This window comes from Marmota monax, unplaced genomic scaffold (genome assembly GCF_021218885.2).
Source record: "Marmota monax isolate L192 unplaced genomic scaffold, Marmota_monax_Labrador192_F-V1.1 WCK01_AAM20220418_F8-fsc00068, whole genome shotgun sequence".
NCBI classification, from domain to species: Eukaryota; Metazoa; Chordata; class Mammalia; order Rodentia; family Sciuridae; genus Marmota; species Marmota monax.
This window is the reverse complement of record NW_026692352.1, coordinates 4,722,201-4,737,853: the sequence shown is the minus strand read 5'-3', so window position 1 is coordinate 4,737,853 and position 15,653 is coordinate 4,722,201. Positions and strand designations below refer to the sequence as shown.

The 15,653-nt window shown below is 42.2% G+C and overlaps 1 protein-coding gene across 1 annotated transcript in view; it reads left to right on the top strand.

Moving 5' to 3' along the window:
- The window catches only part of P4ha3 (prolyl 4-hydroxylase subunit alpha 3), a 33,880-nt gene extending 21,192 nt beyond the window's left edge, over positions 1–12,688 (top strand). Inside the window, exons 9-13 of the mRNA XM_046441955.2 lie at positions 2,476–2,635; positions 5,229–5,291; positions 9,586–9,654; positions 11,228–11,324; positions 12,084–12,688. Of these exons, the coding sequence (XP_046297911.1) occupies positions 2,476–2,635; positions 5,229–5,291; positions 9,586–9,654; positions 11,228–11,324; positions 12,084–12,154 (460 nt within the window). The 3' untranslated portion in view covers positions 12,155–12,688. The remainder of the gene's footprint in view (positions 1–2,475; positions 2,636–5,228; positions 5,292–9,585; positions 9,655–11,227; positions 11,325–12,083) is intronic.
- The last annotated feature ends 2,965 nt before the right edge of the window (positions 12,689–15,653 follow it).

Below are 15,653 nucleotides of genomic sequence, written 5' to 3'. Positions count from 1 at the left end.
GACCAGATCTCAGAATGGATGGTTAGTTTGCGTTGCCTAGGAAATGAGGTGAGAAATGAAAGCTTTCATTCAGAATCATTTTGGCCTAACTGGTACCTTTAGCATCAGGAGTTATTCACCAATATTTAAAAGGTCTGTGTGACCTCAACTTCATTGTCTTTTCTAACCTTTCTGAAATTCTTGTGTTAAAGAATATTCAATCTTCTATTTAGATTTGTTTCCTTTAGGGGAATAGGTGATATTTTCTTTTCAGATCAGACTACCTCCATCCTCTCACATCACTCCTTAATCCTCTGAATTTTGGTTCTGTCCTCATAACTCCACTGGAATTGGTCTCTCAGAAGTCCTTGGGGAGCTCTGAATTGCCAAATCATTTTCTTGCTCACAACCTTTGTTACAGAGCAAGGGCCTGCCTGTGGGGCCAAGTAGCTGCAAAGGTGAGGCATTGTGGAGGTCCAGTTCTTGGGATAACACCAGAGAGCTTTCAAACATGTTGTTCAGAGGCATGAGTTTATTAGAAGGAATAGGAGAAGGGGACATTCTCAAGGGAGAGAGTGGGTCCTTACAGAGAGGAGAAGGGCCACATCCTACTCCTGCCCTCCAGTTCTGTTGAGGGTCCCAGAGAAGTTTCCAGAGAGTCCCACACAGGTCCACCTCTTGACTTTTGACTTCAGCAGGATTGTATCAAACTTCCAAGCCCCACTGCACATGCTAAAGGCCCAAAGCAACTCTAAATCTCTTTGGCCCATTGAACTTGTTCTTACAAAAAAGTCACTTCAGGGTAATGTGTTCTGCTTATTGGCATTTTGGTCCTGTATTTCTCCTGCAGATAGCAGGTTGGTTGCTGAGAAATGTAATATATATTTAGTTATAGATGGATACAATAACTTTATTTTATTTATTTTTATGTGGTGCCTCATATGTGCTAGGTAAGCACTCTACCAGTGAGCCACAACCCCAGCCCCAATGTAATACATCTTATTAACTTAACCCAGGCAGGGCTGCAGATAAATTAAATTGCTTTTTTTTTTTTTTAAGAAAGCACATGGGAGTCAGCTCAGTTTATAGAATTATCCCCTTAATCTCATGTTCCCAACACTTATGTCTGTCTGCTGTCACCTTCACTATCAATTACCCATTTCTCAGTCCATTTTTGGTTGCAATAATTGGATACTACAGGATGGATAATATATAAAGAATAGAAGTTTATCTAGCTCACAGTTTGCAAGTTGGGAAGTTTATGAGCATCTGGTAAGGACCTTTGCACATATTTATCATCACACCTTCATGCTTGTACTCATGCAATTTCTTCAGGCTGGAATACACCTGCTCTTTTCCGTCTGTTGAATTGGTATACACCCTTCAGAATTTTGTTTAAATGTTATCATTTTACCTAATTGCCTTGGTAGAATTAACTCCTTCCTCTCTGCTCCCCAGCAGTTTAAAGTGTATTTCTCATTTTCTCACTCTACTTATTTTCTGTTAGTCATCATTTAAAGAGCAAAGAAGTGGCCTTCCAATGTCATGCCAGGGTTCTTCCCTTCAAAGCCTTCATGGTGTTCCCATGAGGCTTTGCTTGGGGAGCATGTTCTCATTTCCCTGGAACCTAAATTCTGATTCCAAAATTTTACTTTGTCAGAATCTCAACAAGACATTTAGGAAGAGTCTGAGCTATATGTTCTTCAGTCTTTGACCTGTCCTGGTTTTCCAGAGATGCTCCTGGAATTCACAGCAGTCACCAACACAGCTTACAAAGCATCCTCATAGTGTTTCTCTCAACAATCTTCATGAGTCTGTGAAGCAAATATTATTATTATCCTCATTTTATTGAAAAGCACACTGACTCTTAGGCTCAAAATTAAGTACCTGACTTAGGATCACACAGAGAGAGGATCAGGAACTAGTCTTATTACTTTAATTCTTCCCTCCCTCCCTTCTTTCTTTCTTTTGGGTCTTACTATGTTGCACAGACTGGCCTCAAATTCCTAGGCTCAAGTGATCTTCCTGTCTTAGTCTCCTGAGTCGCTGGGACTACAGGGGCATGCTAGAATGTTCAGAAATCTTCTTACTTTAAATCCCAAGCTTTTCCATTATGGCACCGGCTTCCTCTGTTGTAGAAGTCTTTACCACATAGCAGTTTCAGGGGCAGTCACAGTCATGAGTGTCGCAGTCATGGGCACCATGCACCTTTACTCTATAGCCTCAGCACCTAGCTCAGAAATGGGTCAGGGCCTCCGAGAATGTTTTATTGACTGAATGAACCTGTGAATGTTGAGACAGAAAGGCAAAGTGAATTGGGCAGACTTAACATGAGGGATGTGTATTTGATCAGGCATTCATGCTGCTTCTTTTCCCCTCTCCCCTGGCCTTCCAGAACTTGTATCCATTTGATCATTTATTTATTCATTCACAGACATGACATGTAGTCATTTCCAGCACTGAATCACTGATGTTCTACTCTGTGGTATGTTTTAGTGCCTGGCTAAAGGACACTGTTGACCCAATGCTGGTGACCCTTGACCACCGCATCGCAGCCCTCACAGGCCTTGATGTCCAGCCTCCCTACGCAGAGTATCTCCAGGTGGTGAACTATGGCATTGGAGGGCACTATGAGCCTCACTTTGACCATGCTACGGTAATAATGGGTCCGATGACCAATCTTCTGAGGCCAAAGCGAATGCATTGCTTATTTATGTGAGATGTAGCTCTTGTAGGGCTCTCAGAGTCATACAAAACGAAATCTTAGAACAAAGGTTCTTATTTAAGGAATGTCTAAAAATCTTGGTTTTAGCTGATTGTTGCTGGTTCATTTTCTTATCTGTTATCATTCCACTTTCCAGAATTTGCTATGTTGGCAGAATGAGGCCTGTTATGGAATCTTGTCTCCTGTTCATTTGGGGACTTCCCAGGGAGGACTGTCCTTATCTCAGCCCTTCTTCTTTTCTTATGATCTCAACTGCCTTCCTTTGCTGGCAGTAACAATCAATTTTTGAGGGTTAAAAAAACAGCCCCCAAATCTAACTATACATTCAACCCCAACATTATTAAAATTCCAGAGGGCTTATTTTTGTAGAAATTAACACACGGATACTAAAATGTATATGGAAATGCAAAGGACTAGAATAGCCAAACAATTTAGAAAAAGAAGAACAAAATTGGAGGCTATACACTACCTGATTTCATGATTCACTTGTTCATTTGTTCACTGACTCATTCACAGACATCATATAGTCATTTCCAGAGTAGAGCTACAAGAACCAGGGCTGTATATGGTATTGGTGGAAGGACAGAAACATAGGTCAAGGAAACAGAATGGAGGATCCAGAAATAAGCCTGTACAATTATGGTCAGTTGTTTTTTTCACAAAGATGCCAAGGAAACTCCATGAAGAAAATATAGCCTTTTCAACAAATGGTGCTGGGATAATTCAATAATCTACCAGCAAAATAATGATAGCAACATCAGAATCTATTTCATGACATTTATGAAAATCAATGCAAAATGGATTGTAGATGTATATGCAAAATATAAAACTTCTAGAAGAGGGGCTGGAGTTGTGGCTCACCTTGCATGTGCGAGGCACGGGATTTGATCCTCAGCACCACATAAAAATAAATAAAATGTATATAAAACAGAATATATTCTTTAAAAAAAAACAAACTTCTAGAAGAAAACCTAAGAGAAAATCTTTATAACCACAGGTTAGGCAAAGCAGAGTTATAGATCACCAAATTCTGATCCATAAAAGAAGAAAAAAGTGATAAATTGGACCTTGTCAAAATTAAAATCTTGCTTTTCAGAAAACACCATTAGAAAATGAAAAATCAGGTCATCAATTAGGAGAAAATATTTGTAAATTATATACTTGATAAAGGATTTGTATCCAAAATATATGCAGAACTTCTGTAACTCAACAGACAACTAATTTTTTCTTTTTTTTAAGGGTGAGTTTAATTTGTTTTCTTTTTCTTAACTTTATTTTATTTATTTACATTTTATTTGGTGCTGAGGATCAAACCCAGTACCTCACATGTGCCAGGCAAGCGCTGTACTACTGAGCCACAACCCTGGCCTCACAACTCAAAAATTTTAAATGAGCAAAAGATTATTTAAATAGGCACTTCAAAGAAGAGAAATAAATGGCTAATAAACATGTGAAAAGATGCTCAACACCATTAGAGAAATGAAAGTTGAACCCATAATGAAATATCGCTGTATTCCTATTAGAAGAGCTAAAATGAAAAAGATATCTTATGAGATCATACCAAGTGTGGATGAGGACAGTGAGGACTCACACACTGGGGGGATGTAAAATAAAACAGTCACTTTGGAAAAGAGTTTGGCAGTTCTTAAAAAGTTAAAGGTACACCAGCCTATGATCCAGCCACTTCAATTCCAGATATTTTACACAGGAGAAAAGGAAATATACATCTATACACACACTTGCATGTGAATGTTCATAGTAGCTTTATTAGCCAAGAATTAGAAACAGCTTAAATACATCCATAGGTTAATGGATAACAAATTTTTATATATCTGCACAATGGAATACTATTCATCAAGGGAAAGAATGGACAGGTACATCCAACCACAGAGAAGAACCTTCAAAATAGTGCACAAGCAAGAGCAGCCTGATGGATAAGATTCCACATTTTATGATTCTATTTATATGAAAAGGGAAAAAACAGAATGGAAAGTAGGTAAGTGTACTGCTCAGAGTTATAGAGGGATTAACTGAACACTGGCATGAGAGAACTTTACCGGTTGATGGAAATGTTCTAAAACTGGATTGTGGAAATGGTTGGACAAATGTTGAAATTAGCTAAAGTTCATCAAATAGTATGCTTACAATGGGTGAATTTTATGGTATGTAAGTTTTATGTCAGATTGTTCTATGACCAAAAAAAAAAAAAAAGATTTCTCTTTGGCAAGTAATTGGGAACTCCAGTCTTATCATTTGGTATTCCTACAGAATAATGATCTATAAGAATTTACATATAAATTTATTTCACAGAATCCAAAGGCAAAATTCACCTCTCATATAGAGCTTTCACTATTGACAAGTAGTTTTATTTGATTAGCACACAGTTCATTCATGTGAGTATCTAATAAATAGTGTCTATAAAGAGTATTGAGTACCTGTCAGCAAAGATGAGCACATGGTCCCCTCATTATGTCATCCTGGTGCCATCTGCATAAAATAATGTTATGTTCTATTTTTGTCTCAGTCGCCAAGCAGCCCCCTATACAGAATGAAGTCTGGAAACCGAGTTGCAACATTTATGATCTATGTGAGTCTTGCTCTGGAGGGACCAGGGCTTCTTACCTAATGACTATATCTCTCCTCTTTTTTATTGTGTTCAAAACAATTTCATGTATTGATTTTATCTGGTACTAAACACAAAAGTCTTCAGGAAATTTATGAATTTTAAATAGCATTTTTTTTTTGTTCAACACTATAAGAGATATAAAGGAATGGATCTAATATGACCTTGTCATAGGCCATGGGTTAGGATGGACAGTAGGTTTACAATGAAGGCAAAGAGTTTGTGAGACTTAAACAATGCAGGAAGAGAATACAGGAGTCTCCCTCTTTGAGGTCCCACAGCCTACTCAGTGTTGAAAAGTGTGGGCCCTTAAGTGCAGCTGCAGAGGTGTGGGAGAGAGAGAGGAGAGACAGGCAGCTCAGTCACCAGCAGGAAAGCACAGGGAGGCCGACAGAGAAATTCCTCAAGTGTGGCCTCTGAGATGAAAATCTCAGAGAAGTCTCAGTGAAAATCCTCCTCCTATTTCCCCATAAATTCTTCAGTAAAATCTCCACTATATCCCCTGAAAAAGCAAAACAATAAATTTGTCTCTTCTGGTTCCCAGCCTGGTCCTGTGGGACTTGGTCCCAGCATTTGTTATCTCACCCATCACCTTCCCTTCAGGTCCTGTGGGTTTATTTCCTTCTTCACACCTAAGCCATAATTCTGATCATCTCTTACTTGGGAGAGATTATTAGAAGCAAACACTTATTGGAAAAGATTACTCCTGACTGAGGCTGTGAATAACAACCAGAGATGAAGTCCTGTTTTCGGGCTCATTGGATGAGCAGACACTCCCTTAGCTTCCCCTCTTCTCTCAGGCCTGTATCTGGTTTCTGCAGATACAAGAGCCAAGAAAGGGCAGTTGGAGACTGGCATTGCATATAGTCTCTATGCCTGCAATTCTGGTTTTGTTTCCAGTGGCTAAATTTTATGCTTCCTGAAGAACTGGAGACTTTTAAAACATGCCATCTGACCTCTCGGTGGTCATTCTGATCAGGCACAGCTGAAGCCAGCTGCCAGGCAGGGAGCACATCTTGGATCTGCAGCTGGTTGTGTCTCTGGCTGATCACTGAAGCTGGCATGGGAGGTCACAGGCAGTGAAAAGTGTAGATATCAACCAGACAATATGAGCATCTGGGGGCACAGTATGTCTGTTCTTTACCCTCTTGCCTTGCCCAAATCTTTTATGGCTAGTTCCCTAGATACAGAAGCCCAGTTATTGTAATGAAGGTAGGATGGATAAAGGCCCAGCAATTTTAAATGGCAATTGTGCACATATCTATTTGTGTGTGTGTGTGTGTGTGTGTGTGAGAGAGAGAGAGAGAGAGAGAGAGACAGAGAGACAGAGAGACAGAGAGAGAATGAGAGAACATGCATGTACATTTGAGTTTTAGGCATTTGAGACACAGTAAAATGGAATGCACTTTGGTTTTGGACTCAGTTGGTCTGATCCTGATTCTTTGGTTTACTATGGGGCCTCAGTACATATCACATCAATTATTTGAGCTCATTTTCTTGCTCTGCACTTCCTCACAGGGTTGTAATAAGGATCTGAGGAGATAGTGCAGGGGGAACGTCACTGTGGAAAGTTTCATATGTTTCTCTCATTGTATCCCACCAAGCAAGTAAGGAAAGAACCCTATAAAGGGGAATTAGTGTCATGGGACCAATACTTTCATCTTCAGGTTGGGTAAAGACCATCAAATTTCTAAAGGCAAATAATGTTAAGGTTTGTGGGAGACAAGAGTAATATTGTAGAGAGAAAATAATTTCTAAGAAGTACAGAGGATGGACTTGAAATAAGTTGGTGATTTTCTGCCCAGACTGGACATAAGTTCAGCCCTAATACAGTGAAGGTATTCATAAAGAATATCTCTTTCAGCACTGTTCTACAATTCATGCCCTTGAACTTCATTGCATACAGAATGAGATTTTCTTTTGAATATGTTGGTTTATCATTCCTTACATTGTGTCTAAAACCACAGGAAAAGGAATGCAGGAAAGTCAAGGTTGCCCCTGGTGAGTCATGCTTGTACCCACAGTGACTACAACAGAACAGAATCATCCCGTCTTTTAGTTTCTTGAACACAAAGATCGAGTTGTTCCCATTGGCCCTCCAAGTGGCCAGAGTGGGAACCAAGGAGCACTGACAGCTAAAACTGCCATTTCCAGGTTCTGAATCACCAAGACAGTTCAGTTTCCTGTAAGTGACAACCTCTTCAGGCCTAAAGTTCTTGCTCTGTAACACAGATTGTGGTGGGATGGGGTTTGATGACCACAAAATTAAAAGAACATGGACCTTCTAGTAGTGCTAGGCAGAGTGATGTAATACTTGCTCTCTCATGTTGTATGGCTGGTGAGAAAATAATTTAGCAGTATATATCAGAAATATTAAATGTATGCATACCAATTTGGACTCATAACGCTAATTCTTTTTCCTATGAAAACAACCCAAAATTCAAAAATAATTTCATTGATTAAGATGTTCAGGGGCTGGGGTTGTGGCTCAGTGGTAGAATGCTCGCCTAGCATGCATGAGGCACTGGGGTTCAATCCTCAGCACCACATAAAAATAAAAATAAAGATATTGTGTCCACCTATAACTAAAAAAAAATTTAAAAAAAAAGATGTTCAAGATGGGCTTGGTGGCACATGCCTGTAATCACAGCATTTTGGGAGTCTGAGGCAGGAGGATTGCAAGTTCAAGGCCAGCTTGGGCAAATTAGTGAGACTCTGTCTCAAAATAAAAAATAAAAGGTGTTGGGGATGTAATTTAGTGATAGAGTACCCCTGGGTTTAATCCCCAATACCACACATACATCCCCCCCAAAAAAAAAAGTTTCAGTGCAGTGTTGTTTATAATAGTAAATATTTCAAATAACCTAAATGTTCAAAAGTACAGCATAATGTTTATGAGCAGGGACTTTGTAGTCAGATAGTACTGGCTCAGCTCAAATCCTGACTGTCACAGAAGAGTTATGTGACCTTTTGAAAAGTATTTAATATCTCTGAGATTTATTTCCTCATCTGTAAAATATAAATAATAATAATTAATACTAATCCTTCTAGTATAGTATTTAATATAAGTACTTAGTGTGATGTCTAGCATATAGTCAGTGCTTACTAAATGTCAGCTATTACTATGTAACTGTAATACTGCATTTTTTTTTCCTGGATGGCAAGATGATAAGTGATTTTTTCAAATGCTTTCCTGTATTAAAAAATGTGCTATGATTACTATGTATTTCTTTGACAATCGAGAAAAAATATCTTTATATTAAGAAAACATATCTGCAATCCAAGAATATACCAGTGGTGGAAACCCTCAGCTTAGGTGACCTAGAGTGGAACTGAGTGATCTGGGGAACCTGAGAAAGGTGCAGTAAATAGTTCTTGAGATGGCCACCTTTCAAAAACAGATCGTTGTAATCTAAACCGGTGTTCAAGTCACAAGTTATGATCCACTAGTAGGTTGTGAAATTAAATTTAATGAATCTGATCTGTATTTTAAAAAACTGTACTAGAATAGAATAAAATAAATAAATAAAAGGAAAAATATCAGAGGTGTCTCACGCAGTTGGAATGTCTTTATGAAATTTATGTGTGTGTGTCAGATTATGATGCATTTCTCCCTGAGGGTCTCAATCAAAAAAGTTTGAATCTACTTATTGTAGCCCTTAATAAGGATATTAGCTGAAAGGAAAAAGAGAGAAGGGTTCCCAAAATCTTGTCTTCTTGTGTTCCTGCCGGCAAACACCAGGGGACTTATTCAGGGAGACTTATTTCCTCATCTATAAAATGTGAAGAATAATAATAACAACAATTCTGACTCATAGTATGGTACTTAGTATAAGCAGAAGTGTGAAGATTAGGGTGAGGAAAATTAGGGTAACAGTCACAGTAGAGCTCCTGGAGGGAAAGGATTCTGTTGGAGTTACCTTTGGGTTCCCTACAGCAGCTCGTTAAGGTTAGGAAAGAGTCTTAGCATTAGTGTTATTGGTTCAAATGGGTATGCATAGATTTAGTACTCCTGATACATACTGCTAAGCTGTTTTCTCACTAGTGTTATTCACATTTTACATATGAGGAAATAAGGCTCCCTGAATTCTGAAGTTGGATGACTGTCTTTCAAGGATGACTGTCTTTCAGAGTTGAAACAGGGCACCACAAGAGGGCAGCTATGCAAAAATGACGTCAGAGGCCAGGCCACTGGGCACAGGACAGAATAGGGATGTGGTGGCAATGTTAACTGTGGCTTCTTCCTCTGGCATTGTAGCTGAGCTCAGTGGAAGCTGGAGGAGCCACGGCCTTCATCTACGCCAACTTCAGCGTGCCTGTGGTTAAGGTGAGTGGGGCCTGTTCCCAGAGGAGCGGGCTGAGAGGGCACAGAAGTAACCCCCTAACCTTCACACTTCTGCTTGAAATCCGATGCCTGGGAGGGGGGATAACAAGAAGTTTTCCCTGATTTTCAGGATCAAACATAAAGTCACAGTCTTCTCTATTACCCTAGCATGTTACTTGTGGCTCTGTTTATTTATACTTCTGTGACAAGTAGGTGTCTGTCTTCCCTGTCACAGTAGAGCTGGAAGGGAAGACCTATTTGTTTTTGTTTGTTTGTATTTTTTGAAGGGAGGACACCAGAGATTGAACTCAGGGTTACTCTACCACTGAGCCACATCCCCAGCCCTATTCTGTATTTTATTTAGAGACAGGGTCTCACTGAGTTGCTTAGTGCCTTGCTTTTGCTGAGGCTGGCTTTGAACTCGTGATCCTCCTGCCTCAGCCTCCTGAGCCACTGGGATGACAGGCGTGTGCCACTGTGCCTGGCTGGGAAGACCTCTTTTGATTGACCCTTGGGTTCTCTACAGTAGTTTGTTCCTGCAGTTATTAATTGCATCCACACTGAACTCTAGAGGCACTGAGGATACAGAGGAATCAGAGTCCTTTTCTTCCGGGGCTCACAGAGAAGCTAATATGTAGTAACAACTGAAATTGGAGCTATGGGAAAGATAGGTCCAGAGGAGAGTCATGCGGTAAGAGTTCTGTTTAATGAATGAATATTTCCTCCAAGTTTCAGATCTATCAAACTCCCTGACAGCCCTTACCTAATTCAGAAATGAAATGAAAATAAATTCATGAGATCATGCCTATAAAGCAATTAGTACAGAGCCTGGCATGTTCTAAGCATTCAATAAAAGATGTGTCTGTGAGTACCTAGGGCTTTAGCATCTCCTAAATTTAGGAACAGAGGTGTCGGCATATCCTTCATTACTTTAGGCTTGATCTACTTCTAATGGCCAAAGTTAAACTAAGTCTCTAGGAAATGCATGGGACAAAAAAGCAGAGTGTAGGGGCAAAAGAACACACACCTGGGCTTGAGTCCTACCTTTGCTCTTTCTTGGTTACATTATTTCAAGCCCTAAGCATGGACTACTTCAGGAAGGGGGTTATGATGAGGCCTACTTCCTGGGTGCTGGTAATAAGTGCCTCAAGGAGCATAAGCTTTGAAACTAATGAAGTTTCCACTGAGGAATATCTTGTTCTGCCTTGTGGGTTTTGTTAGGCATCTGTCCTCAGTAATCCCACCACACCCATCCTTACCTCACCCTTTCACTCCCCACACTGTATCACCCTTTTCTATTTTATCTCTGCCTCTCGTGAACTCCAAAGAACAGAGCTGGATGGGCTTTGTCTCTGCACACTCAGGGCCTGGAGAGGAACAGAGCTTTAAATCAGTGTCCTATGCATGAGTACAGCAATTTATGTCAGATTGTGCTGTTTTCACCGTGCCTTGTCCCAGAGTGCAGGGAGGGTTTCCTTATTGAACCACATGCATGCATTTGTCCTTAGTCAAGGGCTTCCCAAGGACTGAGATTCTGGCCTGATTCTCCTGCTGGGCTGGCCTCTCTTGTTTTCAGAATGCAGCACTATTTTGGTGGAACCTGCATAGGAGTGGTGAGGGGGATGGTGACACACTTCATGCTGGCTGTCCTGTCCTGGTGGGAGATAAGTGGGGTAAGTCCTTCCTTTCTGAACATGAGAATGGGGTGAGGGGTGCCGAGATAGGGAGTGGGTTGGGTGGGAGATCGCAAAGCCCTCCCATGCCACAGGCTTCATTATGGAGCCACACTGTATTAAGATGATCAGACTATCAACCGGGTGCCCCGCACAGGTAGGAGCTTGTGAAGAGCAGGGTCCTGACACAGAGTAAGTGTCTACAAAGGTTTATTGACCTTGCCACATGGGCCTTGATCCTGGGCACAGCTGAGAAGGAATGTGGCAACAGAGTCCCTCCCCTTCACTGCTCGAAGACATGAGCCATCAGGCTCTCTGTCAGTGCCACCTGTGCAGAGGCGGCCCTAAAAAAGCAGCAGGCAGATGTGCTTATGGCTGTGTGTGCCCAAGAGCACTGAGCTCTGAAAAGGAGGTGCAAGAAGGCTTTCATGCTGACATGGGCACTGCCAAAGAAGCCACCGCACTTCTGTCATTACTCAGGAGTGGCTTTGTGGGGGAGGTGGGATTTTATAATGAAGGGTGAGTGACTTCAGTGCCCACACACTTGAAAATCACTTTCTAGTAGGCAGGATCTCTTGGACTTTAGGAGAACACTGTCCTCTGCTATTCTCTGCTAGAAGAAACAGTGTGAAACCCAGTGTGAGCTGGGACTGGGTGGGCCGGAGGGTGTTAGGAGGTGCTTGCGAATCTGCCCCTCCCAGCCCACACAGCCCACGGCTGCCCTGCTCAGCTGGCTGTCTTCCTTCCCGCTGTCTCCAGTGGCCAACAAGTGGATACACGAGCATGGACAGGAATTCCGCAGACCCTGCGGCTCCAACCCAGAAGACTGAAGATTCCCCAGAGCAGCTGCGGAGTCTCGTGTCCAGGAGCCAAAAACTGGAGAAGGAGAACCAGGGGAGAGCAGCCTCCTGAAAGAGGCATTTGACCATTCCTTGAAAATGGAAGGCTAGGAGCCTTCACCGGGGACCCCTGAGAAGTTAAATTTGTTTCTGGTCCAGCCACAAGAGTCATAGGAGAATGGACAGTACAAATAAGGGGTCCATGGAGGCGTGGGAGAGAAGCTTCTAGAACTCAGTCTGTGTTAGGAATAGAATTTACCCACAGTCTCTAGGGTTTGGGCTTTCAGAGTTTTTGCCACTCTGACCACGGGGACCCAGAAGTGGCAGTGAGGACACCTGCAGAAGTCAGTCCGATCCCTAAGACTTTTGTCCTTCTCCCCACTGACTTCTGCTGTAGCCTGAGCTGGGAGTGTGTCTGACTTGGATGTGCACCCCATGCAAGAAGTACATCATTTGGTGATTTTTTTTTTTTTAAGTAGAGAGCAACTTTTATGTGATGATTTTTTTTTAGTACATTAAAAATTTTTAATGTAAACATTAAAAATGTTTACAAATCATTCTTCCCAACTACCGATCTTCTTATATTCAAATGATGCGTGAAATAGCAGAGTGTACCATTTTGTCATATTCTCCTCTCGGCCTGGCTCGCTCCTCTGCTCACATTCCCTGCGCTGACATTCTTCCTGTCCCTTGGAGCCACTGTGCTCAGGGCCACCTTTGCTACCTTCTCAGGCCTTCTTTTGCTGCCTCTTCAGCTCCCCACAGCCCAGCTCTGCTCATTCCGTTCTTGGCCTGATGTTCCCTCAGGGGGCCTCCCCTGACTACCCTCCCTTCTAGCCTCTTTATGCTATATTACCTGATTTTATTTTCTTCCCACCATTTATCAGTATTGAAGTTACTTTGTTTGTTTAATTGCGGTCAGCTTCCCTCCTTGCAGGGCAAATGTTTCATGGCCCCTGTACTTTGTCAGTGTCTCTGTTATAGCCCCTATCTCACTGAATTTCAATGTTTGTTTATTTGCCAGGCTGCTCCCACTAGACTGCTCTGTTCCTCTTGGAGTCCTCAGAAGGTCTGGTTCAAACTAAGTAGGCATTCAGCAGTTTTGCAAAGGCATCCTTTGAACAGCACTGTAGAGGTGGAATTTCTACAGGTGGGGTCTGAAGAGAAGTCTTTCCCAGCAGAGGGACTAGTGTGGGCTGTGGCCGCAGTGATGGTGAAGGTGCTATTTGAGAGCTTGCACTGAAACATCACTTGGTTTGGGTTCCTCCCCAGGGGATGTGGGTGTGTCTTGCTCTCAGAGGAGCCACAAGGTGAAGGACCAGGTGGTTAGACTCCATGTTGCCTCTGCCCCCTCCCCTCGCCAAGCCCCTAGGATCTCAGCTTCCCGAGCTGTGTAGCCCTCCAAGGTTAGGGCTCTGATGTCCTGATGTCCAGCTTCCTTGGAGCCTCTATGAGTATCTTGTCACATTGCCTGTATTTATGCTGATTGTGCCAGTATTCTAGAAAGCTGCTGTCACCCACTCTGCCTGCCTCTTCCAGCTCCAGAGACAGAAGTAGTCCTGAGACAGAAAGCTTTGGTGGGGCGGGGTACTGCTTCCTTTCTCCACAGAACCAGAACTTCTCAGAATTACATTGTCGGTCTGAGCTAATGTAGCAATGGAGCAACAAACGGTGAGTCTATTGAGATGGCACTATTTTAAGGGCCTCATGCATTCCATGTTTAATGCTCATCCTAACTCTGGAGGTTTGATATGGTTTTCATCCCTGTTTTATAAACAAGGAGGTAGAGTTAGAGTTAAGAACTTTTTAAAGTCCTACAGTCTGGCCCCAAACCTTGTGCCTTTAATATATGTGCTTTTAACCAAGCCTGAGATATGAGAATTATCAAACACCTTAACCAAGTGACTAAGACCCGGGAACACCTAACTGCAAATTAAGCAACAACTACTTACTGAACATTTTCCAGGAGGAGGTGTGGGGCTCAGCCGGTGTTGTGGGTATATAGAGAGGCCCAGGACAGAATCCCTGGGAACAATGCCAGCAGGAGTTAATCACCATTTGAACACAATATGAAAATATTGCATGCAAGAAGAAATGAATTACTACTGATTGCAGTAATGAGAGCAAGGAGATCATGGTGATTTAGGGTATTTTCCTGTGTTAGTTAGGTTTCCTGTGTTAGTTAGGGTAGTTTCCTGTGAGACTTTTCTGTTACTCTAACAAAATATGAGAGGCTGGGAACTTTTCTTTATAAAGAGGTTTATTTAACTCCTGGTGTTGGAGGATCAAGGGCATGGCAATGGCCTCAGTCCAGCTCTGGTAAAGGCCTCATGGTGGATGGTATCACAATGGCAGAAGCATGTGCGAGGCAAGCAACCATAGAGAGATTCAGGGGTCTCAGAAACAGAGATAGACCCTCAATTCATCACAAGACCTTGTAGCCATGAGTAGACAGACATGATCTGAGGGCACTATGAGTCTTCATGGGAAGGAGGGCCATGCACAAGTCTTGAAGATGAGAGGCTCCATAGTGGCCAGGAAGGAGTGACAGGACTGGACCGGCAGTAGGGGAAGTGCCTGTCCCTAAAGCTCTGAATATTAATACCTTACTTTGGCCAGCATGTTAGTTTTTAAAACTTTTCCACTCCTCTTGAAACTCACTTCCCTGGGGAGGAAAGCAGAGCAAGTGCTATGGAAAGTGACTTGCTGGGGTGACGTAGCAGAGTATGGGATAGACACCTGGCCATCTGTGTCCCTCACCAGTGCCCTTTCCACTGGATACTTTCTGTGTTAGTCAGCTTTTTGCTGTGACCAAAATGCTTGACAAGAACAATTTAGATTAAGAAAAGTTTATTTGGGTCTCACGGTTTCAGAGGTCTCAGTCCACAGTCAGTCAGCTCCATTACTCTAGGCCTGAGGTGAGGCAGAACATCACAGCAGAACATGGTAGAGAAAAGCCGCTCAGCTCAGGGCTGTTGGAAAGCAAAGAGAGGACGAGGCCAGAGGCTGATACCATCCAAGGCTGCACCCCCAGAGCATGAATTCCCCTGGCCAGTGCTCCGCCTGCTACAGTTCAGTAGTTCATTCAAAATACTGATCCATCAAGTGGATAAATCCACTGATGAGATGACAGCTCTCATCTTTCAGTTTTTTCCCTAAAGTCCCACCTCTCAACCTTGCTTCATTGTTTATCACGCTTTCAACACAAGCTTTTCTGGGGACACTTCATATCCAAACCATAACACTTTCAAAGCCATGTCCCTCTACCACACCACAGCCAGAGTGGAACTGCCTCATTCTTTTATATTTTCGCCAGTCTCCATGCCCCCAAAGTCTGACTAGTCCTGCTAGGAAGTGCTGTGCAGATGTGAGGTCCCAGTAGCACTAAGTGGGTAGGTAGATCATTCATAATAGGATCAATTTGAGGATTGCTTATTTATAATTTTCTTTGTCTTTTTACACTGAGTTTCCAACTGTTTTCTAACAGCCT